The following is a 27,064-nucleotide window of genomic DNA, read 5'->3' on the forward strand; positions in this document are numbered from 1 at the left end:
TTCATATTTATATCCAAAAACAGCTTTTTACATTGGCGCGTTGTCACAAACTTCGTCATCTGACGATAAGGAGAAATCACTGTCAGACCAATACGCAGCGGGTTGCGTGTTTCACATCATTTTATTAAGTTTGATGCACACGGAAAAACAATAAACTAGAACGACAGGAGACAGTTTCACAGGCAATAACTATACGTAGCAGTGCGAAATAAAACAACCCACAACCCCAAGAGAAAAACACACACCTAATATATGACTCCCAATCAGGCATAACAATATCCAGCTGTTCCTGATCGGGAGTCACAAGACTAACACAGAAACAGAACAACTAGAAACTACATACAACACACAACTTCTGCCACGTCCTGACCAAATACTAAACAACTACTCCCTCTGCTGGTCAGGACGTGACAGTACCCCCCCCCCCCCCCCCCTAAAGGTGCAGACCCCGGAATGCACCTTAAAAGAAAACACAAATAAAATCCCCCTATACAAAAAAATAAATAAATACCCCCTAAACAAAAAGGGGAGGGAAGGGAGGGTGGCTGCCGTCAACGACGGCACCTGTGCTACACCCCCTTCCCCAACCCACCTATATTGGAGGCGGCTCAGGTGCGGGACGTGGACCCCGCTCCACCCTCGGCGTCGCCCACTTAGGCGGCGCCCCTGGCCACGTCGGAGGACTGGCGGGCGTCCCTGGCTGCGCCCGGCTGGCGGGCGACCCTGGCTGCGCTCGCCTGGCGGGCGACTCTTGCTGCGCTCGCCTGGCTGATGACCCTGGCGGCTCCAGACTGACGGGCGGCTCTGGCGGCTCCAGACTGGCGGGCGGCTCTGGCGGCTCCAGACTGGCGGGCGGCTCTGGCGGCTCCAGACTGGCGAGGCTGGGCTGATGCACTAGAAGCCTGATGTGTGGGGCTGGTACTGGACGTGCCAGCCTGGAGACACGCACCTCAATGCTAGTGCGTGTAGCGGGAAACACTGGACCGTAGAGGCGCACTGGCGGTCTCAAGCGCAGGACTGGCATCACCCCTACTGGCTGGAAGCCCATTTTCCCCTGGCACATGCGGGGCGCTGGTACTGCGCGTACCAGCCTGAAAATACCCGGCCTCGCCACAGCACCCATCACCCCAAAGCACGTGACCTGTCCAGTATGTCTCTGCCCAAAAAGGGTACGGGGAGCTGGCCTGGGGCTCCATCCATGCCCAGCCAAACTACCCTTGTGCCCCCCCCAAAAAAAATTATTGGGGCTGCCTCTCGGGCTCCCTTACCAGCCGTGTTCCCCGGTCCTCACCAGATTTCCTCCGCTGCTTGGTGGGTTGTTCTGTCACAGGTGTAGCCGTGTTGTATTGACCAAAACGCAGCCGGGATGTGAATGCTCATCTTTAATATTATTAGAATAAAGTGAACACGGGAAAAACAATAAACAAGAACGACTAATGACAGTTTCACAGGCTATATAGATACTTACAGCAGTGCGAAATAAAACAACCCCAAGAGAAAAACACACACCGAATATATGACTCCCAATCAGGAACAACGATATCCAGCTGTTCCTGATCGGGAGTCACAAGACTAACACAGAAACAGAACAACTAGAAACTACATACAACACACAACTTCTGCCACGTCCTGACCAAATACTAAACAACTACTCCCTCTGCTGGTCAGGACGTGACACGCGTTATGTTCAGAAAATGTATTCCCACCAAAAACTTGCGGTGAATTTACAAAAATACTCATCATAAACGTTGACAAAATACATAACAATTATTTTAAGAATTATAGATTCAGATCTCCTTTATGCAATCGCTGTGTTAGATTTTAAAATAGCTATTCAGACACCCGCCATGTTCGGGGCAACCTAAACTCAGAATTAGTATTAGAAATATTCTATTACCTTTGCTGATCTTCGTCAGAATGCACTCCCAGGACTGCTACTTCCACAATAAATTTTGTTTTTGTTCGAAATAATCCATAGTTATGTCCAAATACCTCCGTTTTGTTCGCGCGTTCAGGTCACTATTAAAAGGGTAACGCTCGAGCGCAATTTGAGACACAAAAAGTCAAAATGTTCCATTACCGTACTTAAAAGCATGTCAAACGCTGTTTAAAATCCATTTTTATGGTATTTTTAACGTAAAATTGCGATAATATTCCAACCGGACAATAGTGCATTCATTCAAGGAGAAAAATAAAAAACAGCGTGCTTGCGGGAATGCGCATATCCAATCTCTTTGTCCTCAGGCAGACCACTCAGTAACTGAGCTCCTATACTCTGCCCAGAGACAGGAGAAGGCTCAATCCACTTTCTGAAGGCTTTAGACAGCCAATTGAAGCCTTAGAAAGTGCAACGTATCAGCACAGATACTGTAGTTTCGAAAGGGACTAGAAAGAAGAACTACATTTCTCAGATCCTACACTCCTGGTTGACTTTTTCTCAGGTTTTTGACTGCCATATGAGTTCTGTTATACTCACAGACACCATTCAAACAGTGTTAGAAACTTCAGTGTTTCCTATCCAAATCAACTAATAATATGCATATTCTCATTTCTGGGCAAGAGTAGTAACCAGTTTAAATCGGGTACATTTTTTCATCCGGCCGTGAAAATACTGCCCCCTTTCCATATCAGGTTAATGGTGAAGCATTCTGTTCAGTAATACTGTATATGCTGATGTCATGTAAGTATATTGTAACCCTGCACTCAGTGTCTGGTGTTAGCATTAGCATCTAGCCACTTCCCTAGTGTTCAGCATCGTGATCGGTCAGAGTCTTAATTTTCAGCGCTGTCATTGGTCCGTATCCAAGGGAATCATAGCCAAGCCAATGACTGACTGACTTCCGTGGAATGGCTAATAAAGTACTCATCGGCTCTCATCGGCTCTCTAGTGGTTAGAGCGTTGGACTAGTAACCGAAAGGTTGCTGGATCGAATCCCCAAGCTGACAGGGTAAAAATCTGTCGTTCTGCCCCTGAACATAGCATTTAACCCACTGTTCGCCGGCAGGCCGTCATTGTAAATAAGAATTTGTTCTTACTTGCCTAGTTAAATAAAGGTAAATACAACAACAACAAAAATGAAATACCCAGTCTGAGAGAATCAATCATACCTGATCCACCTGCCAATGCTCATCCAGTTCTAGCGACAGTGCTACAAAACTGTCCCTGACAGTTATTACTTTGTGCTGGTTGATGAGGCATAATGTGAGGCATAACAAGGACTTGGGTTGTGTCCCAAAATGGCGCCCTATTCCATATAAAGTGCACTATTTTTGACCAGAGCCCTATTGGCCCACTATAAAGAGAATGGGGTTCCTTTTCCGACGCAAACCTAGTGATGGATTTCCCAACACTTCCTCACTAGGAATCCAGTGATCCCCTTGATTCTCTTTCACACAGAGCTATGGATATTAAAATCCTGTCGTTTTTCATGCGCCCTGCCGTTGACGCGGCCATCTGTACAGCTGACCGTATGCCAACTGAGAGGCAATACCCCATGATCATAATGACAATGCCACTAACATTGTATTTTCTAAAGGATAACTATTATAAGGCTAAAACCAGTTGAATAGACAGCCGCTTTGCAATGTTTTGCTATGACTTTAGTCATCAATCTTGCAAGAGGGCAATATTTTATTCATGTAGTATCCCCCCCCCTAAGAAAAAAACACTTTTCAACCCATATGATCTAGTACACCATAAAATTATAATAAAACATATACAAATATGAGAATATGACAACAACATAAAAATAATGTATAAATGAATAAGCCTTTTCATATTTTATAATATGTCCATATATTGTTATAATATGTTTTAGAAACATCTTCCCCAAATATTTCACCTTCTTTATTACTTTACCAAACATATCATGACCTTAGTGTAAATCAAAATCTGTTAAATTTGTGAACGTCTAAATCAACATTTGGACCATCTAAACTGCGTCTGTCCCTCCTATAGGCAAGGGGAGAAGGGCTATGTAAAGTGCTTGATTTTGTCATTCTGATCATGTGCAATGTGTCTCCCTCCGACAAAAAACAAATGTTTGACTTTGACAAGAAATTACTTCTTTGCTTACTTTAGATTTAAGTGTGTAGGTCACATTCTTTGTCATAGAGCTATGAATGTGATGTATTTAGATCTGCTTGCTTGAGACAAATTCAGCGATTGCTTTGCCATGTCTGTGCCATGAAGCAGTCGAGCTGGATATTTTTTTTACGAAGGACCGCCGATTTGATGCAAAGTTGTAGTCGAGTGATATAAATGGATTGAATGATGCAGCCTACCACCAGAGGAAGGCACATGCAAGTTAATTCGACAGAGGATGTTTACAAGGTCCTAGGAATGTCTGGATGGCTGCTTCTGACTTATAAAACTGTAGGAAATCAATAAAATAAGTCATGTAAACTTGTACATATCCTTTTAAGTAATTCTAGTGCCTGATTTTGGGGACTGTCAGCTTAAAATTTCAAAAAGGAGAAAAAGAGATAATCAAAGAACATTTCCCTGTTTGTATGTTGGAGGGGTGCCAGTTGATTGCTTTGAAGAACTTGTCTACAACCACGGATATTTGAAAGTTTTTACCTCACTGAAATATATATATTTTTTTTCATAACATGGCTATTAATAAGATATCAAAGAAATACCATGTAAACACATAAGCAATATTTATATTATTAAGGTAGATTAAATGGAAAACCGAAAGAGTACATTTACAGGTACTAATTCCCTGTAAAATGAAACATTTTACAAATTCCTATTTAATTTTCATATGTGTATTCCTGTATTTTCAAGCAACATTTATATTTTCTACCTAGTACAATGCCGCCTCTATATATACTGCTCAAAAAAATAAAGGGAACACTTAAACAACACATCCTAGATCTCAATAAAAGATATAATCTTATTAAATACTTTTTTCTTTAAATAGTTGAATGTGCTGACAACAAAATCACACAAAAACAATCAATGGAAATCCAATTTATCAACCCATGTAGGTCTGGATTTGGAGTCACACTCAAAATTAAAGTGGAAAACCACACTACAGGCTGATCCAACTTTGATGTAATGTACTTAAAAGAGTAAAAATGAGGCTCAGTAGCGTGTGTGGCCTCCACGTGCCTGTATGACCTCCCTACAACGCCTGGGCATGCTCCTGATGAGGTGGCGGATGGTCTCCTGAGGGATCTCCTCCCAGACCTGGACTAAAGCATCCACCAACTCCTGGACAGTCTGTGGTTCAATGTGGCGTTGGTGGATGGAGCGAGACATGATGTCCCAGATGTGCTCAATTGGATTCAGGTCTGGGGAACGGGCGGGCCAGTCCATAGCATCAATGCCTTCCTCTTGCAGGAACTGCTGACACACTCCAGCCACATGAGGTCTAGCATTGTCTTGCATTAGGAGGAACCCATGGCTAATTGCACCAGCATATGGTCTCACAAGGGGTCTGAGGATCTCATCTCAGTACCTAATGGCAGTCAGGCTACCTCTGGCAAGCACATGGAGGGCTGTGTTGCCCCCCAAAGAAATGCCACCCCACACCATGACTGACCCACCGCCAAACCGGTCATGCTGGAGGATGTTGCAGGCAGCAGAACGTTCTCCACGGCGTCTCCAGACTCTGTCACGTCTGTCACGTGCTCAGTGTGAACCTGCTTTCATCTGTGAAGAGCACAGGGCGCCAGTGGCAAATTTGCCAATCTTGGTGTTCTCTGGCAAATGCCAAACGTCCTGCACGGTGTTGGGCTGTAAGCACAACCCCCACCTGTGGACGTCAGGCCCTCATACCACCCTCATGGAGTCTGTTTCTGACCATTTGAGCAGACACATGCACATTTGTGGCCTGCTGGAGGTCATTTTGCAGGGCTCTGGCAGTGCTTCTCCTGCTCCTCCTTGCACAAAGGCGGAGGTAGCGGTCTTGCTGCTGGGTTGTTGCCCTCTTACGGCCTCCTCCACGTCTCCTGATGTACTGGCCTGTCTCCTGGTAGCGCCTCCATGCTCTGGACACTACGCTAACAGACAAAGCAAACCTTCTTGCCACAGCTCGCATTAATGTGCCATCCTGGATGAGCTGCACTACCTGAGCCACTTGTGTGGGTTGTAGACTCCGTCTCATGCTACCACTAGAGTGAAAGCACCGCCAGCATTCAAAAGTGACCAAAACATCAGCCAGGAAGCATAGAAACTGAGAAGGGGTCTGTGGTTCCCACCTGCAGAACCACTCCTTTATTGGGGGTGTCTTGCTAATTGCCTATAATTTCCACCTGTTGTCTATTCCATTTGCACAACAGCATGTGAAATTTATTGTCAATCAGTGTTGCTTCCTAAGTGGACAGTTTGATTTCACAGAAGTGTGATTGACTTGGAGTTACATTGTGTTGTTTAAGTGTTCCCTTTATTTTTTTGAGCAGTGTATTTTCTTGACCTACACAAATTGACCTTCAATCAGCTAAGAGACTCATAAGAATAAAAGTTCAGAGTTATAGACATTCCGGCCTGTATATAATGTCTGCATCATTGAATAGTGAAGGCTGTATGGCCTAAGCACCAGCATACAAAGCTAGAAAACTTCTCTGTTTAAGGCCATAGCCCAAAGACAGATGAGCCTTGGTTAAAGGTGACAGCACTCAGAACCTCACTCTGTCATCCTTAGTAACCAAAAACGTTTCTCAGCTATCGTGAGGAAAAGGTCAACAATCCAAAATAAATACATCCTATAAATAGATCTTGACATCTATCGTCATTCATAGCAAACAGGAGGGGTAGAACTATTCTGTTATTTTAAAATGAACACATTAAAACATTCATTTGTCAAACATATTGCTTCTGTTCAGAGCTGAGCACCCAAATAAGATACAAATAAAAAGGATTAAAGAAAAAGATAAACAATGAGGATTTTTGAATTACATATATATGTGCATTTGGAAAGTTTTCAGACCCTTTCCCCTTTCCCACATTTTGTTACGTTACAGCCTTATTCTAAAATGGATTAAATATTTGTTTCCCATAATCAATCTACACTAAATATCCCATAATGACAAAGCGAAAACACTTTAGACATTTTTGACATTCCTTACTTACAAAAGTATTCAGACCCTTTGCTATGAGACTCAAAATTGAGCTCTGATGCATCCTGTTTCCATTTATCATCCTTGAGATGTTTCTACAACCTGATTGGGGTCCACCTGTGGTAAATTCAATTTATTGGACATGATTTGGAAAAACAAAAACCTGTCTATATAAAGGTCCCACAGTTGACAGTGCATGTCAAAGCAAAAACCAAGCCAAGCCATGAGATCGAAGGAATTGTCCATTGAGCTCTGAGCGAGGATTGTGTCGAGGCACAGATCTGGGAAAGGATACCAAACAGTTTCTGCAGCATTCAAGACCCCCAAGAACACAGTGGCCTCCATCATCCTTAAATGGAAAGAGGTTTGGAACCACCAGGACTTTTCTTAGAGCTGGCCGCCTGGCCAAACTGAGCAATCGGGGGAGAAGGGCCTTGGTCATGGAGGTGACCAAGTACCCGATGGTCACTCTGACAGAGCTCCAGAGTTCCTCTGTGGAAATGGGAGAATCTTCCAGAAGGACAACCATCTCTGCAGCATTCCACCAATCAGGCTTTTATGGTAGAGTGGCTAGACGGAAGCCCGATAGCCCGCTTGGAGTATGCCAAAAGGCACCTAAAGGACTCTGATCTGATGAAACTAAGATTCAAGATGATGGAGGCCACTGTGTTCATGTGGACCTTCAATGCTGCAGAAATTGTTTTGCACCCTTCCTCAGATCTGTGCCTCGACACAATCCTGACTCGGAGCTCTTCTGAGAATTTCTTCAGCCTCATGGCTTGGTTTTTGCTCTGACATGCACTGTCAACTTACATAGACAGGTGTGTGCCTTTCCAAATCATGTCCAATAAAGTTTGGACACCTACTCATTCAAGGGTTTTTCTTTTTTAAATGATTTTCTTCATTGCAGAATATTAGTGAAGACATCAAAACTATGAAATAACACATATGGAATCATGTAGTAACCAAGAAAAAGTGTTAAACAAATCAAAATAGATTTTATATGAGATTCTTCAAAGTAGCCACCCTTTGCCTTCATGACAGCTTTGCACACTCTTGGCATTCTCTCAACTAGCTTCATGAGGTAGTCACCTGGAATGCATTTAAATTAACAGGTGTGCCTTGTTAAAAGTTAATTAGTGGGATTTCTTTCCTTCTTATTGCGTTTTAGACAATCAGTTGTGTTCTGACAAGGTAGGGGTGGTTTACAGAAAATAGCCCTATTTGGTAAAAGACCAAGTCCAAATTACGGCAAGAATAGCTCAAATAAGCAAAGACAAAGGACAGTCCATCATTACTTTAACCCTCCTGCTGTGTTCCCGGTCGAATTGGACCGAATTACAAGTTCTCTCTCTGAAAAATGTTGTTAAAACCTCTTAGGGCTAGGGGGCAGTATTTTCACGGCCGGATGAAAAACGTACCCAATTTAAACAGGTTACTACTCTGTCCCAGAAACTAGAATATGCATATTATTAGTCGATTTGGATATAAAACACTCTGAAGTTTCTAAAACTGTTTGAATGGTGTCTGTAAGTATAACAGAACTCATATGGCAGGCAAAAACCTGAGAAAAAGTCAACCAGGAAGTGGGAAGTCTGGTGCTTGTAGTCCATTCAAGTGATTGCCTTGACTGTATACAGTGACTTGGGGTTCATTTTGCACTTCCTAAAGCTTCCACTAGATGTCAGCAGTCTTTAGAATGGTGTTTGAAGATTCTATGGTGAATTTGAAGGGAATACCAGCTGTGGTAAACTGGTGTCACATTATAAGGCATGGGCTCAAGTCACGCGCAATGACTTGGGAGCGAGCTGAGTTCATATTCACTCCTAAAGAGAACGGATAGGTCCGGTTGGAATTTTATTCAAGGTATATGATAAAAACAACCTAAAGATTGATTCTATACATCGTTTGACATGTTTCTACAAACTGTGTATAACTTTTTTTACTTTTCGTCTGGACTAAGTAAGAACGCGCGTAGTGGATTTGGATAGTGAACCTAACGTGCAAACAAAATTGATTATTTGGAAATAAATATGAACTTTATCGAACATTTATTGTGGAGCTGGGGTTCCTGGGAGTGCCTTCTGATGAAGATAATCAAAGGTAAGTGAATATTTATAATGTAATTTCTTAGTTTTATTGACTCCAAGATGGCAGGTTTCGGTTTGCTAGTTGTTAGTGTCATCTGGGCTGTACTCAGATTATTGCAAATTGTGCGTTCGCCGTGAACCTTTTTGGAAATCTGACAAAGCGATTACATTTAGGAGAAGTGTATCTATTATTCTGTGCATAACACTTCTCCATATTGATCAATGTTTACAATGAGAATTTACGTACTATGTGTGCTCATTGTGCTCATTCACCGGAAAGTTTGGAGGGAAAACATTTCTCAACATTACGCGCCAATGTAAAATGCTGTTTTTGGATATAAATATGAACTTTATCAAGCAAAACATACATGTATTGTGTAACATAACATCCTAGCAGTGTCATCTGATGAAGATCGTCAAAGGTTAGTGCTTCATTTAGCTGTGTTTTGGGTTTTTGTGATGAATCTAGTTGCTTGGAAAATGGCTGTGTGGTGTTTCTTGTGAAGTTTAACATAATTTAATTTTATGCTTTCGCCGTAAAGCCTTTTTTGAAATCGGACAATGCTGTTAGATTAACCTGTTTAGGATAGGGGGCAGTATTTTCACGGCCGGATAAAAAACGTACCCGATTTAATCTGGTTATTACTCCTGCCCAGAAACTAGAATATGCATATAATTTTTTTATTTGGATAGAAAACAACCTAAAGTTTCTAAAACTGTTTGAATGGTGTCTGTGAGTATAACAGAACTCATATGGCAGGCCAAAAGCTGAGAAGATTCCATACAGGAAGAGCCCTCTCTGACCATTTCTTGGCCTTCTATAGCCTCTTTATGGAAAATAGAGGATCTCTGCTGTAACGTGACATTTTCTAAGGCTCCCATAGGCTCTCAGAAGGTGCCAGAACGTGGAATGATGACTCTGCAGTCCCTGAGTGAAAAACAGTAGCGCATTTGGATAGTGGTCGATCTGAGAACAATGAAATGGGTGCGCACATGCACATGAAGAGTCCATTTTACATTTTCAGTGTTTGAACAAAAATAACGTCTCCCGATCGGAATATTATCGCTATTTTATGAGAAAAATCGCATAAAAATTGATTTTAAACAGTGTTTGACATGCTTCGAAGTACGGTAATGGAATATTTTGAATTTTTTTGTCACTATATGCGCCGGCGCGTCACCCTTCGGATAGTGTCTTGAACGCAAGAACAAAACGCCACTATTTGGATATAACTATGGATTATTTGGAACCAAAACAACATTGGGTATGAAGTAGAAGTCCTGGGAGTGCATTCTGATGAAGAACAGCAAAGGTAATCCAATTTTTCTTATAGTAAATCTGAGTTTGGTGAGTGCCAAACTTGGTGGCTGTCAAAATAGCTAGCCATGATGGCCGGGCTATCTACTCAGAATATTGCAAAATGTGCTTTAATTGAGCGTCTCGTCCCGTAAGCGGGATCAACTTCCAGCTAAAAACTCCTAGCGACATTAGCATAACGAAATGTAATATATATATATATTTTTCAAATATAGGACTGTCTCATATCGTTTTATAGATACACCTCTCTTGAATCGACCCACGTCGTCCGATTTCAAAAAGGTTTTACAGGAAAAGCAAAACATTAGATTATGTTAGAGGAGTACATGGTAAAAGTAGCAACATAGCAATTTTCCGACTAACCACATGCATCACAAATAACCAAAAAACAGCTAAATGCAGCACTAACCTTTTACAAACTTCATCAGATGACACACCTAGGACATCATGTTACACAATGCATGCATTCTTTTGTTCAATAAAGTTCATATTTATATATAAAAACAGCATTTTACATCGGCGTCTGACGTTGACTAACTATTTTCCCTCAAATGCATCCCGGGAAACAGAGCTACAATTTACTAAATTACTATTCAAAAACATTTTTAAAATATAATATTGTCATTCTAATATTTATAGATGAATATCTCTTGAAAGCACCTGTCATACCAGATTTAAAAATAACTTTACTGGGTAATCACACTTTGCGATAAAAGGGGATGCGATACTCAGAAAATGAGCTAGTAAACCTAGCTCGGCGCCATCTTGGAACAATCGCATATCACATCTAATCTTGTATACTATTGTCAATAATCCCTTACCTTTAGTTGTCTTCATCAGAAAGCACTTCCAGGAAATCCAGGTCCACAATAAATGTATTTTCGGTCGAAAAAGTCCATCCTTTATGTTCCATTAGCTTGCTGTTGTTAGCGCGTCTGAAGGCTGTATCCAAATGCTCCGCCGGGCGCGGGACAGCGGTTTCGAAAAATAACTTTTTCCCCTCATTTAGGTTCGTTCAAACATGTCAAACGTTGTATAACATTAATCTTCAGGGCCTGTTTCAACAAGAGAGCCAATAAGATTCGAGGGGGATGATTGTATTGTGTTTCAAAACGTTTCGAAAGGAGGGGGTAGACAGGGGCGCCGGCGTCATAATGGTGATGGCCCTCCCCCTGTGACCAATTTCCACAGCGTCTCATTCATTCAGTTTCGACAGTAGAAGGCTCAAAACACTTTGTAAAGACTGGGGACATCTAGTGGAAGCAATAGAAAGTGCTCAATGAACGATAGCTCACGGTGTGAATAATAGGCAACGATGTGAAGTTGAGTCCACAATTCAGAATTCCACTTCCTGTTTCAATTGGTCTCGGGGTTTTGACTGCCATATGAGTTCTGTTATACTCACAGACACCATTCAAACAGTTTTAGAAACTTTAGGGTGTTTTCTATCCACAGGTATTAATTATATGCATATCCTAGCTTCTGAGTTTGATTAGTAGGCCATTGAAAATGGGCACACATTTTTTTCAAAATGCGCTGTGGCGCCCCCTATCCTAGGGTAACATCAAGAGGTTAACCGAAACGTTATTTTAAAATCTGACACAGCGATTGCATAAAGGAGTTCTGTATCTATAATTCTTAAAATAATTGTTATGTTTTTTGTGAACGTTTATCGTGAGTAATTTAGTAAATTCACCGGAAGTTTGCGGTGGGTATGCTAGTTCTGAACGTCACATGCTAATGTAAAAAGCTGTTTTTTGATATAAATATGAACTTGATTGAACAAAACATGCATGTATTGTATAACATAATGTCCTAGGAGTGTCATCTGATGAAGATCATCAAAGGTTAGTGCTGCATTTAGCTGTGGTTTTGGTTTTTGTGACATTATATGCTAGCTTGAAAAATGGGTGTGTGATTATTTCTGGCTGGGTACTCTCCTGACATAATCTAATGTTTTGCTTTCGTTTTAAAGCCTTTTTGAAATCGGACAATGTGGTTAGATAAAGGAGAGTCTTGTCTTTAAAACGGTGTAAAATAGTCATATGTTTGAAAAATGGAAGTTTTGGGATTTTTGAGGAGTTTGTAATTCGCGCCACGCCCTATCATTGGATATTGGAGCGGTGTTCCACTAGCGGAACATCTAGATGCAAGAGGTTAACGAGAAGTGTGTCTTTAAAATGGTGTAAAATAGTTGATTGTTTGAGAAAATGGAACTATGAGATTTTAGCTGTTTTAAATTTTCCGCTCTGATTTTCCACTGGCTGTTGTCAAAATCAATCCCGTTAATTTAATCTGATTATCATAAGGTTCCATGACTTTGTCCACACAGGGCGTCTGTACACACAAAATACATTTGGAGGATTTTCATTCAATTTTGAGTGTTTTATTTAACTTTTGTACACCTGTGGTGTTCCCAGGCAGAAATGACCGGTCATTAGAAATGAATGGGTGAGACTACAATTAGTGTATAAAATTGAGTTCAGGCACATGCCTATTCATCAGATGGACACACTTCCTCTCCCAGACCCCACATGCATGTGTGTTTGACACACACACACACACACACACACACACACACACACACACACACACACACACACACACACACACACACACACACACACACACACACACACACACACACCTCACCTCACTCCCCTTCTTGGCTTCCATGGCAACCCCCATGGGAATCTTTCCCCAATAGAATCTTTCCCCCACAGGAAAGACACCTGTTGGCATTCTCACAAACAATCACAACATTGTTTCAATAATATGTTGAACCTTTCTCTCAGCTCTAGTATATAAAGCTTTTTTGAGGCCTTGCTCACAATTAATTCTGTGGCAGCACAATGACCAAATTATATACTGTATGTGAGGCTCTTGATCATATCTTTGATCATGATACTGGTGAGGAGGAGAGAGGCCAGGAAACTGACAGTGAGGATGCATTAGAGGAGGAAGTGTCAGAAGTTGAACACAGAATATGATCCAGACCAAGAGACAACCGATGGAACAATCCAGTGATGAAGAAGAGGGTCATGCTGAGGTTGTTGTTACATTCCGGTTAAAGAATGGGAATTTATTCTGGTCTTCATCTCCACATGAGAGGAGAGGTCGGCTGTCGGCTGAAAATGCTATCAGGATGACCCCAGAGCCAACGAGATATGCCATATTCCGGGTTGATTACATAAAATCCTGCCACTATTTAAACATTTGAAATGGTTTCAAAACAAATGTCCTTGTTAACCTCTCTGGGCTAGGTGGGACGTTTGCTTCCCACCCTAGTCAACAGCCAGTGGAATCCGGTGGCGCGATATTCAAATACCTTAGAAATGCTATTACTTCAATTTCTCAAACATATGACTATTTTACACCATTTTAAAGACAAGACTCTCGTTAATCTAACCACACTGTCCGATTTCAAAAAGGCTTTACAACGAAAGCAAAACATTAGATTATGTCAGCAGAGTACCCAACAAGAAATAATCAGACACCCATTTTTCAAGCTAGCATATAATGTCACAAAAACCAAAACCACAGCTAAATGCAGCACTAACCTTTGATGTTCTTCATCAGATGACACTCCTAGGACATTATGTTATACAATACATGCATGTTTTGTTCAATCAAGTTCATATTTATATCAAAAAACAGCTTTTTACATTAGCATGTGACTAGCATGTGACTAGCATTCCCACCGAACACTTCCGGTGAATTTACTAAATTACTCACGATAAACGTTCACAAAAAACATAACAATTATTTTAAGAATTATAGATACAGAACTCCTTTATGCAATCGCGGTGTCCGATTTTAAAATAGCTTTTCGGTGAAAGGAAATTTTGCAATATTCTGAGTAGATAGCCCGGCCATCACAGGCTAGCTATTTTCACACCCACCAAGTTTGGTACTCAGATTTACTATAAGAAAAATTGGATTACCTTTGCTGTTCTTCGTCAGAATGCACTCCCAGGACTTCTACTTAAACAACAAATGTTGGTTTGGTTCGAAATAATCCATAGTTATATCCAAACAGCGGCGTTTTGTTCGTGCGTTCAAGACACTATCCGAAGGGTAAAGAAGGGCCCGGCGCGTTTCGTGACAAAAAAAATCAAAATATTCCATTACCGTACTTCGAAGCATGACAAACGCTGTTTAAAATCTATTTTTATGCGATTTTTCTCGTAAAAAAGCGATAATATTCCGACCGGGAGTTGTTGTTTTCGTTGAAAGACAGAGAAAGTAAAATGGACTCTTCACGTGCACGCGCGCACCCGTATCATTGTTCTCAGATCGACCACTTACCAAATGCGCTACTGTTTTTCAGCCAGAGACTGGAGAGTCATCATTCAACGTTCTGGCACCTTCTGAGAGCCTATGGGAGCCTTAGAAAATGTCACGTTACAGCAGAGATCCTTTGTTTTGGATAGAGATGACAAAGCAGGCCAAGAAATGGTCAGAGAGGGCTCTTCCTGTTTGGAATCTTCTCAGGTTTTGGCCTGCCAAATAAGTTCTGTTATACTCACAGACACCATTCAAACAGTTTTAGAAACTTTAGGGTGTTTTCTATCCAAATCAAACAGTTATATGCATATTCTAGTTACTGGGCAGGAGTAGTAACCAGATTAAATCGGCTATGTTTTTTATCCGGCCGTGCAAATACTGCCCCCTATCCCCAACAGGTTAAACTTTGACACAAAGTAGTCTGTGATAAATAGCACAATATGTTTCATCTGAGTTTTTGTTTTAGTCAAAGTAATTTATACATGATGCTTTTTTTACTCAAAAAGTAGTTGTGTGAGCTCAGGTCAATGAGGCCTACAGGCCATAAATAGTAAATAGAAGTTATTAAAAACTTGTATTGTTCACAAGAACTTAAGTTGATAAAAAGATCTAACACAACATTAGGTGATAATATATGTATTATTATGGATTTATAATCAGCTATAATGGGGCGGTCATTTTGGACGGGGAACACAGAATTAATTAACATGAAACGAACACAACAGGAGGGTTGAGACATGAAGGTCAGTCAATCTGGAACATTCCAAGAACTTTTAAAGTTTTTCAAGTGCAGTCGCAAAAACCGACAAGCGCCATGAACAGGGTTGGGGAGTAACGGATTGCATGTAAGGGATTACAAAAAAACTAACGGTTAACTTTTGAAAAACTAGATGATTACTTCGAGGATTACTTTTCAATTCTGAAAGTGTAACAGCTGTCTTCAGGAATGGACCAAGGCGCAGCGGGAATGTGGATACTCATAGTTTAATTCAAAAAAGAGTAAAGCATCCACGGTGAAAAAAAACAATAAGCACGACAGCAACAGTTTTACAGGCTATACAAACGCGGTGCAAAAACACCTACCCACAACCCCAAAGAAAAACACACACTCCTATATAGGACTCCCAATCAAAGGCAACTCAACACACCTGCCTTCAATTGGGAGTCCCAATCACCAACACAACCATTCACACACACAAAACCCCCTGCCACATCCTGACCAAAACTAACACAATTACGCCCTCTGCTGGTCAGGACGTGACAGAAAGGATGTTTGCGAAAAAAAATCTTTGACACTTCTCTGTTTTGTCAATGACATTTAAATCAGCATTCAATAAAGGCGCAAATTTAAGTTTGTCCACTTGAGTGTGTCTGACCACACGTCAGAGACCACTATGGTGATGGATCGGGGTAAAAGAGCAGGAATAGGCTTTTGTAGGCTACAGTCCAAGCTATGTCTTCCAAAGGTGCAACTGCTGTCGGCATCCGAAGATTATCCAACTTAAATAAACGCTTGGAGGTAAGGATGAGAGCAGTGGTATGGTCTACGGTGATACGGATATCACTTATTATTAATATCTACATAGCGCATTGATGTGAATCACACTCCTGCTCTCTCATTTAGCTATTTGCGCCTTACGGACTGTGGTTGTTGTGGATGGCTGTTCAGAAATCTAAATGTGTATTTGAACCCAATAATGGTTGAATTCAAGAAGTTTAAGCTGCCTATCAATCATTGTTTTTGAAACCAGTGGACAGCACTCTTGCAAATAAATACGCTCGCAACAACTGCATACTGTGGATCCCAGCCTATGGAATAAAAGTGGGGCTTTTATTGCTCAATCTAATTCATGCTGATAAAAAATAAATCCATAGGCCTTATGGACACATGCTCAAACTCATACACTTTTGATAGACTTAAAGGGGCAATCTGTAGTTGCTACATCCTTTTTCAGATGTATTCTAATCATATTATTATATAGTTGAAGTCGGAAGTTTACATACACCTTAGCCAAATACATTATACTCAGTTTTTCACAATTCCTGACATTTAATCCTAGTAAGAAATCCCTGTCTTAGGTCAGTTAGGATCACCACTTTATTTTAAGAATGTGAAATGTCAGAATAATAGTAGAGAGAATTATTTATTTCAGCTTTTATTTCTTTCATCACATTCCCATTGGGTCAGAAGTTACATACACTCAATTAGTATTTGGTAGCATTGCCTTTAAATTGTTTAACTTGGGTCAAACACTTCAGGTAGCCTTCCACAAGCTTCCCACAATAAGTTGGGTGAATTTTGGCCCATTCCTCCTGACAGAGCTGGTGTAACTGAATCAGTTTTATAAGCCTCCTTGCTCGCACAAGCTTTTTCAGTTCTGCCCACAAATGTTCTATTGGATTGAGGTCAGGGCTTTGTGATGGTCACTCGAATACCTTGACTTTGTTGTCCTTACGTCATTTTACACAACTTTGGAAGTATGCTTGGGGTCATTGTCCATTTGGAAGACCCATTTGCGACCAAGCTTTAACTTCCTGAAGACTTCCTGTCTTGAGATGTTGGTTCAATATATCCACATCGTTTTCCTGCCTCATGATGCCATCTATTTTGTAAAGTGCACCAGTCCCTTTTGTGAAGTGCACCTGCAAATCACCCCCACAACATTATGCTGCCACCCTTGTGTTTCACGGTTGGGATGGTGTTCTTCGGCTTGCAAACTTCCTCCTTTTTCCTCCAAACATAACAATGGTCATTATGGCCAAACTGTTCTATTTTTGTTTCATCAGACCAGAGGACATTTCTCCAAAAAGTACGATCTTTGTCCCCATGTGCAGTTGCAAACCGTTTTGGAGCAGTGGCTTCTTCCTTGCTGAGCGGCCTTTCAGGTTATGTCGATATAGGACTCGTTTTACTGTGGAAATAGATACTTTTGTACCTGTTTCCTCCAGCATCTTCACAAGGTCCTTTGCTGTTGTTCTGGGATTGATTTGCACTTTTCGCACCAAAGTACGTTCATCTCTAGGAGACAGAACGCGTCTCCTTCCTGAGCGGTATGACGGTTGCGTGGTCCCATGGTGTTTATACTTGCGTACTATTGTTTGTACAGATGAACATGGTATCTTCAGGCATTTGGAAATTGCTCCCACGGATGAACCAGACTTATGGAGGTCTCAAAAAAAAAATCTTAGGTCTTGGTTGATGTCTTTATATTTTCCTATGATGTCAAGCAAAAAGGCACTGAGTTTGAAGGTAAGCCTTGAAATACATCCACAGGTACACCTCCAATTGACTCAAATGATGTAATTTAGCCTATTAGAAGCTTATAAAGCCTTGACATAATTTTCTGGAATTTTACAAGCTGTTTAAAGGCAGAGTCAACTTAGTGTATGTAAACGTCTGACCCACTAGAATTGTGATACAGTGACACAGATAAGGGAAATAATCTTGTAAACAATTGTTGGAAAAATGACTTGTGTCATGCACAAAGCAGATGTCCTAACCGACTTGCCAAAACTATTTGTTGTTAACAATACATTTTTTGGAGTGGTTGAAAAACGAGTTTTAATGACTCCAAACTAAGTGTATGTAAACTTCCGACTTCAACTGTATGTATTAGAAAGTGATGGGTTAGAAGAAGCCTACACAACCAAACCATAAAGTAAAATGTAGCATTCATATATGGCCAGCTATGTAAGCTTTACATTGATTTATCCTGCAATATATGTCGTTCAATTGATAAAATAAATGTTGTCTTCTTCTAATGCCTCTTAAAGGGAAAGTAGGCTACAAGTAACTGAATGTAATCAGACTATGTTACTGAGTTTGGGTAGTACAAAAGTTACGTTACTGACTAAAATTTGGACAGGTAACTAGTAACTGTAATGGATTACATGTAGAAAGTAACCTATCCAACCCTGGCTATGAGTTACCTCATAGTGTCTAGTTTGAGAAACAGATGCCTCAAGTCCTCAACTGGCAGCTTCATTAAATAGTACTCCCAGAGTTGCAAAAAAAAGCCATATATTAGACTGGCCAATAAAAATAAAATATTAAGATGGGCAAAAGAACAAAGACACTGGACAGAGGAACTCTGCCTAGAAGGCCAGCATTCCGGAGTCACCTCTTCCCTGTTGATGTTGAGACTGGTGTTTTGTGGGTACTATTTAATGAAGCTGCCAGTTGAGGACTTGTGAGCCGTCTGTTTCTCAAACTAGACACTCTAAAGTACTTGTCCTCTTGCTCAGTTGTGCACCGGGGCCTCCCACTCCTCTTTCTGTTCTGGTTAGCGCCAGTTTGCGCTGTTCTGTGAAGGGAGTAGTACACAGCGAATCCTTACAGTGTATTCTGTAGTTTATAGCCAACTGTGGTACTACTGAATGTGCAGTCAAAATGAGTAAGGCATAAATTGAATGTGTTTTTTAATTAGATATTGATTCCTATGGTGTATTTGTGAAAATTATTAGAATCTAACCTTTTTTTTCTGTGTGGGGGGGGGGGGGGGTATATCCTAAATCCTTATACTACTCTCTATATTAATATCCTACCTTTTACATCTTACTTCTTCATATCTTATCACTATGTACTATTATGTTTTGTTTTCTTACTACAGTACTCTCACTCAGATTTCCTTATACTTAAACCATAGTCACCCCCATTTATACTCACTGTTATCACACCTCATAATAACCAGTGTCATAACATCCACCTTTGCTGGAGTGTATTTAGTGTGGTTTGTTAATATGTTAACATGTGTGCCATGGCTGAAGTCAACCTAACCGCTAACTGATCTACTCCTAACAGGAAAGAAGAACAGCCTGCTCCTCCAGAAGTTCCAGAAGGATCTGAACGCTGGGGTGTTCAACACACAGGAGAACGAGATATTGAAGCAGATAATCCGGCAGGACAGGGAGATGGTGATGATGGTGGACCGCAAGCAGTCGCTCACAGGGATGTCGGTCACCGGGATGAATTTCACCCCGATATCTGGAAATTCCATAATTAACTCTCCGGCTCAGCAGCCCTACACCACTGCCCTGGGCAACAACCAGTTTCAGCAGTCAGCCGCCCATTTAACATACAGTGCTTCAGGCATCATTGCCCCCTCCGCCGCAGCCGCCGCCCGCATCCTGCCAGCCTTGTCGCAGGGTGTCTACCCTGTCCCCAGTGTCTCCCACAGCAACTTGAACTCATCCTCGCCCGTCTCCCAGACCCCCCTCTCTCTACAGCAGCAAGGGGCTATCATGTCCCCGGTATCATTCAATACGGCTGTGTGCAGTCCACCCGTGCAGACCTCTGGGCTGGCAGTACGCAGCTTCCAGTATGGCTCGCCCACTGCCTCCCAGCTCTCCCTTATCCAGCAGCCGCTGCCTACTGCCCTACCACCCCAACAACCACTACAACAGCAACCACAACAGCTTCCCCAGCAAACCGGAGGAGCTGTATCCTCCTCGGCAACACAACAACCACAACAGCAGCAGCAGCCAACACAGCAGCAAGTCCCTTCACCTCAGAGGGGTGAAATTCTGCACAAGGGCAGCCATACTCTCCAGTCTGGAAGCCTGAGTCAAGACGTGCGCCACCTATCTGCCTCCCAACCCTCCCTGCCCCATGACACATCCCTGGGGCCCAGAGCGCACGCTGGAGTGTCTGGGGACTGCCTGTCCTCCATCGCCCTGCCGGTGGCTGCGGTCCAGGGGACAGGTATGCAGAGCGGTCTCCGCACCACAGTGCCCCAGAGGGTCAACCTGTTCCGCCAGATGTCATCGGGAGCATTGCCCCCGGTGCGAGCGGCGTCCTCTACAGCCCAGCACAGGGATTCCACAGGCTCTAGAAAAGATTCTAGAAGAGATTCTAACTTAAGCAGTACAGAGACCGACCAAGATAAGATGCGGTTCGCATCAAATTTATGATCCCATTTTACTTTTTTAAACTTCTGTTTGAATTCATTTTTAATGGAGATACAAAAATAGATGAATTTGAGTGTTTTTTTGTTTTCTCTCATTATTCTTCTGAAAAAAATAACCTCATAGAATTCCTGTACAGGCTACCCTTGTATTATATTTTAGACACATTTTCTTCCTAAACTTAAGAATGTATATTCTGTAAATCAAACTAGAATATTTGGCAAAGACTATTTAAAAGCTCTAGTATATAAAAAAAAGTATTCCTTTCTGAAAAATATAAATATACAATGTATGGATATTTTGGGGGGGGAGTTGTTTTTGTTTGTTCTTTTCTGTTTTTGTAAACTGGAATGCGTCTTGATGAATCCTGAGTATTTTTTTTTATTTTTTTTTTGTACCTGCGAAAAGAGGAACAAATATCTTCTCATACTACACAGCTTTGTCACCACTGTGGAATAACTGACGCAAGCGAACCTTGAAACTGTCAAAAAGCACACACTCAAACATAAATCTGATTACATATTAGTGGAACCTTTATCTTATCTTAGCAATCAAACACAAGTACAGTAGCTAGGTGTTCCATTGCTCTCAGCAATACATCCTCTTGAGCCACAATATCTTCATACAGTGGTTCGGATCCAAAGGGCATGAAATAAATAGAATTGCTGCTTTTATTTTTATTTTTGGAGAGAAGGATGTTGTGTAGTGTGGGCGAGGGATGGATGATTCTGTTTTTTCTATTCCTAATTTCAGACAGTGATGTAATGTTGCTTAAAAAACGGTGTACATTTATAATATTTCTAAACTAAAGATTATCAACATTATGCAATAGACTGTGATATGAAGATTATCTATATGTGTGTTGTAAATAGTTTTATAGATCTAGTATTTGCAGATACTGTGTGGTGCATTCTCAATCATAACAGTATCTTACTTCTTTCAGGAACCTGGATATCATCTATATGTGGAAAAAATGGAATATGTGACAGCAATACATATGTTCATTAGAGATAAGAAAACCTTAATGCAATAGCTAGCACTACTTGATACTGTGAAATGCCTGTTCTGAAGTCAAACTGAGAATCCTTATTTGTCTCTATAATATTTATGTCCTTGTTTCATAATTCATTTATTTATTTTTAATAAAACGCCAAGCAAGTATATAAGAAGAGAAAGAGAGATTAAAGATTATTTTTTACACTTGAGATTTCAACACTCATTTATGGAGTCGGCTGCTTAACACTTTTTATTATACACTTCAAACATGTTTCTTCTTTATGCTACTCCATCTTTGGAACAATATTATTTCTAGAGATGCTATATATGATTTCAATAAAATGGATAATACCAATAACTTTAATTTTACCAATATATTCATGCTACACAATACAATACCTTGTTAAAGTGTACGTGAAGTTGTCAATAATTTTTTACTGTGGGTGTGTTGGGTGAGTTGCCTACAGCAATTACCAGTTATTATATGTCTGACGACCCACACACAATATGCCACTTTAGAATTACTGTAAATATGAATCATTGTTGAATCTTATATCTTGACTGGAAATGTTTTAATTACTTTTGACACCATTTGATTCCCTATTTCTTCATGAAATTGTTTATTTAGTCCACTGAAAGAACTAAGTTTGAAAAAGCAAAATGTGTTACATGTTTGGATGTTATATTCTGTCAGCTTTATTTTAATTGTTGATTTTTAACATTTTCTCTTCATTGACTAGCCTTTCATGTCATGTATTGTGAATAATGTCATAGAATAGTGTGGCAGGTTGAATTCCATTTTTTTTTTAAATCCCATTCATCTCAATGGAAAGAAAAGTCTTCCTGCCGACAGACAATTGATACATTTTCTAGGACTTTTTCAGAAATATGCCTATGTTGTAGGTTTGCATTCTAGGAGTGTATAGTATCAGCTGTTAAATGGGTATTACTGTGTTGTCAACTTACTAGTCACAGTCAACTGATGTTGAAGAGACAGATGTGACCTTTCCAGACACTTCTGGGAAGTGTCATAAGTCAAGTGTTCAGGGACGATTTTCCAAAAATGTGTTATTAGCGCGAGATCAACACATGCTGGTTTGCATTAAGGTGTCTTTCTCATGTGTGTGTGAATTCATCATATCTGGGCCTAGATACTCTAAGCTGACTGGGGAATATCTTAAAATCAGAATACTGTGACTAACATGGGTAATAAGAAGAGTCAATTTTTGGTTGTTGAAAATTTCAATCAAATCAATCAAATTTTCAACATGCTGACAATTAAATTAAACATGTGCAATAACAACACATTACAGTAAACAATAGTAACTGTAACAATAGCAACAACAAAAAACATTTATGCACTAATTTATTTAGTATCCTGAGGGTCCAGAAATGTGACTCAACTGTAAGTCAATAAAATGAGGTCAGACATGATAACACCGCTTACCCTGTAAGGTTGTAGGCAATTTGACATGCTTATGAATTTATGTTTTTGTTTGTTAAAGAACCCAATGAATTGTGTATCACAACCATGTGAGTAATGAGTATAATATTTTCCTCACACACAATGACAACAACCTCTCATGGTTTTAGAGTCGGTCTTCATGGCACCAAACAGGCTCTATCAGTACAGAGTTTAAAAATATTTTAACAGTACTTCAATACAGACGTGTTTCAATATTCTACCAATACAGAGTCCACCCACAAAATGTCTCATAAAAAGCATGCACTCTCACAAACACTTAAAAAAAGATAATATCTACAAATGTTGACGTTCAATGTAGTGTGAGATTATGTTTTGTTGTTTTGTTCATTGTTTGCCTAGACATTATTCATGTGTTACGGAAGCATTTGAATTTTCACAAAAAGGACATTCTTAAGTATTTGTGCCTAAAATTATTGCAATGTTCCATTCTTTGAGTGTGAAGAGCTATGAAGTGTATATGTGCCTGCGGCCACACATGCATTCATTTATTACATTTAGCAGACGCTCTTATCCAGAGCGACTTACCGTAGTGAATGCATAAATTTCATTTTTTATTTTTTTTGTACTGGCCCCCCCGTGGGAATCAAACCCACAACCCTGGCGTTGCACACATCATGATGGTGTTGCAAACACCATGCTTTACCAACTGAGCCACAGGGAAGGCCGTATGTGTTCTATGTTTCAGTATTTTTAGAGAGGAAGATGTAAGCAATGAAGGTGGCCAAATGTCTCTGTTTATCAGTTGGAATTTTTTAACACAATGTGAACTTCTATAAAATGGTTCTGTCATTCTATTCTATCATTCTCAGAATTACAGTAATGACTAGTACAGTAAGAAGTGCAGTCTATAGAACTGGGAAGGTATAACATGTCAAGTTGACTAGACATTATAGAAATTCTGAGCACATGTGTAACTTTCTTTGTAGCTAGCCACTGATGATGGGTTGATTATTAATGTTGCATGGAATGAAACTGGCCAAAGCAAAACATTCTAAGTAATTTTCTTTGTTTTGAAAACCGATACAGACTCTTCAGTCAGTTAGATTAAGTGGAAAGAAGGTTAAAAGGGAGATATATTATCTAGATTCTAGATTGGAACTCTCTGGCCCATTCTAGGGTTCTAAACGTGGAGAGATGTTCTATTCCAACAAAGAGCGCTTAATCCTGTTCTGCCATAGTAAACTTTCTTTCTTACTGTTCTGCCATAGGAACTAGTACTCTACACAGTTCAGATGGATAGCAGCACTGTTTTTGACGCATGCCTTTGGAGGGAAAGTTTCCTAATTATGTGCTTTTTTCACAATAATTCTGACCACAGCTAGCTAGCATTCTGGAATGGGCATTATGATGATATATGTAGCACAGCATGAAGGGACACATGCGTTTACCATTTTAGCAGTATGGAGAACACTGAATAATAAAGTAAATAATAAAATAAATAATAAATAAAGTTTGTATATGCAAAAATAACAAAAGAACAGTGCCCATAGAAAGGAAATAGGGATTGTATTCACAAAGCCTCAGAGTAGAATAGCTGATCTAGGACAGTTTTAACTTTTAGATTATAATGAAGATTAAATGGACACGGCACTAAACTGATCCTCCTAGATCAGCACTCACACTCTGAGACGCTTTGTGAATACGGGCCCGGACCTTTTGGTTTACGACCTCGACAATACAGGTTTAATATGTTTACTGATAATGTGCATGTTGGAGAGAGAGGGGAAGATTATGGAGGTAACGTTGTAACGAGCCATACGTACACTCCCCTTAAAACCTGCTGACAGACCTGATCATTGTTGAGCTCATTCATGTTAGTTAACCAAGGCTGGGTAAAAATTAACAATTAGTTGGTTACTTGACACAGGCTAAGGAAAGGTACATGTAAAACATTCTTACAACTATATGCAGACAAACGGCATTTGTAAAAAAAAAATTGGATTTCTGTTTTTATTTTTGTTTGTTTGTAAATAAACCTTTAAAATATAGAAAATAAAATACATTGTCATTTAGCTGCTGAGTTTGCGTGTCATTTTGTTTCTCAATGTTTTTAGACAGACAGACAGACAGACAGACAGACAGACAGACAGACAGACAGATCTTGACAACGATTCCAATCGATCAATAATCTCTCATAGGTCACATTTTCTCGTTTCATGTTTGATACAGCTAAAGACAGAGACGATTGAGAAGAATGTGATGGGATGGAGGGATGATATGATGAAGGAGGGTGGTGGTGGTGCCATCAGGAATAGAGTTTATCAGCAGTTACTGGTGAGATTAATAATGGGTGTTCTGGAGCTCTGGGGATTTCCATTCATTACCTCATAATACAGTTATCACTCATAAGGTATTCATACTTAAAACATATACCCCTCCACCTGACAATGCACTTCAGTTGAGGACACCAGGGTACATATTTTTAACCATATCCTCTATAGTGCATAGGGCTCTGGTCAAAAGTAGTGCACTATATAGGGAATATGATGACATTTGAGATGAAGCCAATGACTCATATCTGAAGGTGTACTGTAACTGTGCTAGTTTATTTGAAAACAAAACATTCATCATTTAGGGTTGACACTTACCTTATTACTTTTGTTTTTACAAATTCAGGTAAAGACAAGATTTACTGATAATTCATGTTTTGCACGTCCGTCACTCGGTCATCGCTGCCAATGTTATCAAAGTTATATAGACTCCACAGCCATGTTGATGTCCAAAAGTGTAACGAGAGCTAATGACTGTTTCACCTAAAAACACTATTGAGGCTTGGAAATACGATGACCTTGTTAAAGTAAGCAACTATTTAGTAGGAAAAAACTGTCATCAAATTTACAATGTTGTCATTAGCTAGCTAGCTAAGATTGAATGGAGACCACCAGATTTTAGCTACCTAACGTTAGAATTGCTATGTATTTTTGACAAACTTTGCTTTGTCACTTACCAAATCACTTGGCCAAAGCAAATCTCTTCTTCTTATTGGTGACCTTTAGTAATGGTTTCTTTGCAACAATTTCTCCATGAATTCGACCTGATTCACACAGTCTCCTCTGAAGAGTTGATGTTGAGATGTGTCTGTTACTTGAACTCTGTGAAGCAATTATTTGGGCTGCAATCTGAGGTTCAGTTAACCTGTTAGGGCTAGGGGGCAGCATTGACACGGCTGGATAAAAAACATACCCGATTTAATCTGGTTACCACTCCTACTCAGTAACTAGAATATGCATATACTTATTACATATGGATAGAAAACACCCTAAATTTTCTAAAACTGTTTGAATGGTGTCTGTGAGTATAACAGAACTCAAATGGCAGGTCAAAACCTGAGAGATTCCTTTACAGGAAGTGGCCTGTCTGACCATTTGTTGAACTTCTTTTCCATCTCTATCATTTACTAAGGATCTCTGCTCTAACGTGACACTTCCCACGTCGTCCATAGGCGCTCAGAGCCCGGGAAAAAACAGAATGTCGTCATTCCAGCCCCAGGCTGAAACACATTATCGCCTTTCTCAAGTGGCCGATCAAGAGACACTAGCTTATGCGCGTGACCCCGACCGCCCCCGCCTTTGGGATTTTTTCCTCTGTTTGCCGAAAAGGAGATTCCCTGTCGGAATATTATCGCTTTTCTACGAGAAAAATGTCGTCAAAATTGATTTTAAACACCGGTTGACATGCTTCGAAGTACGGTAATGGAATACTTAGAATTTTATTGTCACGAATTGCGCCATGCGCGTGACACTTCTTTACTATTTCGGATAGTGTCTGGAACGCACGAACAAAACGCCGCTATTCGGATATAACGATGGATTATTTTGGACCAAACCAACATTTGTTATTGAAGTAGCAGTCCTGGGTGTGTATTCTGACGAAGACAACAAAAGGTAATGAAATTTTTATAATAGTAAATATGAT

General features: G+C 40.3%; 1 protein-coding gene and 1 long non-coding RNA gene across 2 annotated transcripts in view; one reads left to right on the top strand and one right to left on the bottom strand.

The window, feature by feature from the left end:
• Positions 1-25,161, top strand: part of LOC106560798 (potassium/sodium hyperpolarization-activated cyclic nucleotide-gated channel 1) — a 105,231-nt gene extending 80,070 nt beyond the window's left edge. Inside the window, exon 6 of the mRNA XM_045688076.2 lies at positions 19,565-25,161. Coding sequence (XP_045544032.1) covers positions 19,565-20,673 — 1,109 coding nt within the window. The 3' untranslated portion in view covers positions 20,674-25,161. The remainder of the gene's footprint in view (positions 1-19,564) is intronic.
• Positions 1-27,064, bottom strand: part of LOC145884207 (uncharacterized) — a 271,188-nt gene that overhangs the window by 32,120 nt on the left and 212,004 nt on the right. The window lies entirely within an intron of this gene.

Source organism: Salmo salar, chromosome 01, assembly GCF_965601325.2.
Source record: "Salmo salar chromosome 01, fSalSal1, whole genome shotgun sequence".
NCBI classification, from domain to species: domain Eukaryota; kingdom Metazoa; phylum Chordata; class Actinopteri; order Salmoniformes; family Salmonidae; genus Salmo; species Salmo salar.